The following is a 3,369-nucleotide window of genomic DNA, read 5'->3' on the forward strand; positions in this document are numbered from 1 at the left end:
AGCTGTGAGCACAGCATGTTATATATTACTAACCGAGCCTTGTTAATGCCTATCCTAGAGAAAAACCCATATGAATTGCTCAAAGGACATACACCGAATATCTCTCACTTACGAGTGATTGGTTGCAAGTGTTACGTCAATAACAATGGGAAGGATCTCTTGGGTAAATTTGATGCTAGGAACGACGATGCTATCTTTCTAGGATATGCCTCTGCTAACAAGGGTATAGAGTGCTCAACCTGAGGACTCAGAGGGAAGAAGATAGTATCCATGTGAAATTTGATGAAAGGTAGCTTGATAGCACTGACGAAATGAATGATGATTCATTTGTTAGCCCTGATCTACCTCCAGCTTCTCCACACATTAATCAAGCCCCACCTTCTACGACTTCCACAGGTATAGATAGTGATGATGACGATTGTGGTGGTTGCGCTTCTCAATCTTCGGCTCAAGAAGAAGGCAATCCGAGTGACGAAGCTATTCCAGAGGACAACACTCAGAATATAGATCAAGGAAGTGGTCCGTTCAACAATGATCAAGCTACACCTTCATCATCTTGCTCAGGTCAGGTAACACCCTTGGTTACTTTAGCTGGACCTTCTAACTCTCAAACGGGAACTAGCAACGGTCAAGCGCACCTGAGAGCCCTCAAGCGGGACCAAGTAACCAATCTGGTGGAACTGAAAGCTTGTCCAAGACTACAACGATGAAGCTACAAGATAATACTGAGGTCACAGTGCGGGATCACCAACAAATGAAGTCCCATCCAGTTTCAGCGATTATATCTCAGTTCGAAAAAGGGACCCAAACTCGCTCTAACGTACTTAACTTGCTTGCTTGTAGTGCTTTTGTGTCTTTAGAGGAACCGAAGAACATACAAGTCGCGCTTCAAGATCCAGACTGGATAATTGCTATGCAAGAAGAGTTAGGAGATGTCAAGCGCAACCAGGTATGGCGTCTAGTGCCCCGACCAGGTGATAGAAGCATTATTGGTACTCGTTGGGTATTCAAGAATAAACTGGATGATAGTGGAGAGGTGGTTCGTAACAAAGCTCGACTTTTTGCACAAGGATACAATCAACAAGAAGGCATTGATTATGATGAAACATACGCACCAGTTGCTCGACTAGATGCAATTCGCTTGTTGATAGCTTTTGCCGCACACAAAGGATTTAAGCTGTTTCAAATGGATGTGAAGACTGCTTTCCTCAATGGTGATTTGAACGAGGAGGTGCACGCCAAGCAACCACCAGGATTTGAAGATCTAGCTTATCCTAATCATGTGTACTTCCTAGACAAGGCGCTTTATGGTCTTAAGCAAGCCCCTTGCGCTTGGTATGACTGTCTATCGAAGTATCTCCATGCTAATGGCTACAAAAGAGGATTGGTGGACAGGACCCTCTTCATCAGGGAAGCAAAGGGCGATATCCTTATTGTCCAAATATATATTGATGATATTATTTTGGTTCTACTAACCTGCAGCTTGTAGAGGATTTTAAGAATACCATGAGCCTCAAGTTCAGCATGAGCATGATTGGTGAGCTTAAGTACTTCCTCGGGCTTCAGGTGAACCAGTTGGAAAATGGCATTGAAATACATCAACAGAAATACATCAAAGAGCTTCTCAGGAAGTATCAAATGGAAGGAAGCAAACCATGTCCTACACCCCCCTCAACCACTACAAAACTGGATAAAGATCTTATGGCTGAGAAGGTAGATCAAACTATGTATAGAGGTATGGTTGGCTCCCTTATGTACTTAACTGCTTCAAGACCTGACATTGTATTTTCCGTTAGTGTTTGTGCTCGTTCTCAGTCAGACCCTCGTGCTTCTCACCTTACTCACGTAAAGCGCATACTTAGGTATCTTAAGGGGTCTGACGATTTATGTCTTTGGTACTCCAAAGGAGGCGGTCTTTCTCTTGTTGGCTACACCGATGCAGGTTATGCAGGTTATTTAGCAGACCGTAAGAGCACAAGTGGGATGGCACAGTTCCTTGGACCATGTCTTGTATCGTGGGGATCCAAGAAGCAGAATTGTATTGCGATTTCAACGACAGAAGCAGAGTACACAGCCGCAACGCAATGTTGTGCTCAAGTACTATGGATAAAGCAACAGCTCGTTGACTACGGTATGAATCTCGACACTATTACTATCTATTGTGATAATACCAGCGCAATTTGTGTCTCCAAGAACCCAGTACATCAGACACGAACTAAGCACATCGATGTACGACACCACTTTCTACGTGATCATGTGGAGCGCAAGAACATCGAGCTTACTCACGTATCTTCAGAAGGGCAATTAGCGGATATTTTTACTAAAGCGCTTAATCGAAAAGTCTTCTTAAACCTTCGGGTTCAGCTTGGCCTTATACGGCTCCATTAGCTTTGGGGCAATGGAACTGTAAGTATTTCCCTATTAGACTAGAATTAGCGAGCTTAGTATCAAGGTACAAACTATGGTAGCTTGCGCTTGATAGCTTTGAGTTTCATGCTTTATGGTTGTTCATTAAAATGAATTAGTACTGAAGTTGTCTTACTTGCTTAGCTCGATTTGATATAATCTCAGTCAATGCACGCTCTTCTTTGCCAAAAACTTGACATGATCCTCTTCTACCCATGTTACATGCCTAAGAAATGATCCATTGCATAGGTGTCCTTACCCTAACTAGATGTAACGCTTCTCTCGTCCTTTATTGAACTCCACATTAGAGAAGTATTCATTTGGTGACATAAAGCTCAATTACCATATTACATGTATATGCACATACGTCCACATCAACTTGAGTGATTGAATGCTCTAATGTCCCTTATATGAAATGTGCATCTTCCTGTTCATAAATTTCTTTGCTTTGTGGTTTGAGATTTGAACTGGACATCACACTCTTACATCTATTTGCCTCAGTCAGTTTTTGAGCTTCTTCAGAATATTCATCCAGAGGAGAGTTTGGTTGAGCTTCGTATTGTAGCGCATTTCTGTGTTGAGGTTTATTGCGCTTTGTAGCACGTCTGGTTGGATTACCTTCAGACTTGGGTTTCCTTAATTGTGAAGCAACGGCTAGCTGACACCGCCCATTTTCGCTATTAACGTAACGGCTAGTTTCAACGGCTACTTTCTGCTTTCTGATTTAAACGGCTACTTTTCAAGACGTTGGGAGCCTAGCGCGTCTAATCGAGGATCTTATTGGACCGTTGTTACTTTTCTGCCGTTATCCCTTATTGGTCGCTTAAACGATTGAGAGTGGAGGCCAAGCGCCTATATAAACCTGGTATTTGCCTCTCATTCATTTACCCTATTTTTTTACCTCTTGCTTCTATCTCTCTCTCAAACTCCTCTCAAGCTTCCCAGTTTCTTTAACTTCACAAA

At 42.6% G+C, this 3,369-nt stretch overlaps 1 protein-coding gene across 1 annotated transcript; it reads left to right on the forward strand.

The window, feature by feature from the left end:
• The first annotated feature begins 1,506 nt into the window (after window positions 1–1,506).
• On the forward strand, window positions 1,507–3,068 carry LOC141250615 (uncharacterized). Its single transcript, XM_073670035.1, has 2 exons — window positions 1,507–2,131; window positions 3,007–3,068. Exons 1-2 carry the CDS (start codon window positions 1,507–1,509, stop codon window positions 3,066–3,068), a joined length of 687 nt encoding a protein of 228 aa, XP_073526136.1.
• The last annotated feature ends 301 nt before the right edge of the window (window positions 3,069–3,369 follow it).

This window comes from Phyllobates terribilis, unplaced genomic scaffold (genome assembly GCF_046119375.1).
Source record: "Phyllobates terribilis strain yellow unplaced genomic scaffold, ASM4611937v1 Scaffold_5943__1_contigs__length_48094, whole genome shotgun sequence".
Classification (NCBI taxonomy): domain Eukaryota; kingdom Metazoa; phylum Chordata; class Amphibia; order Anura; family Dendrobatidae; genus Phyllobates; species Phyllobates terribilis.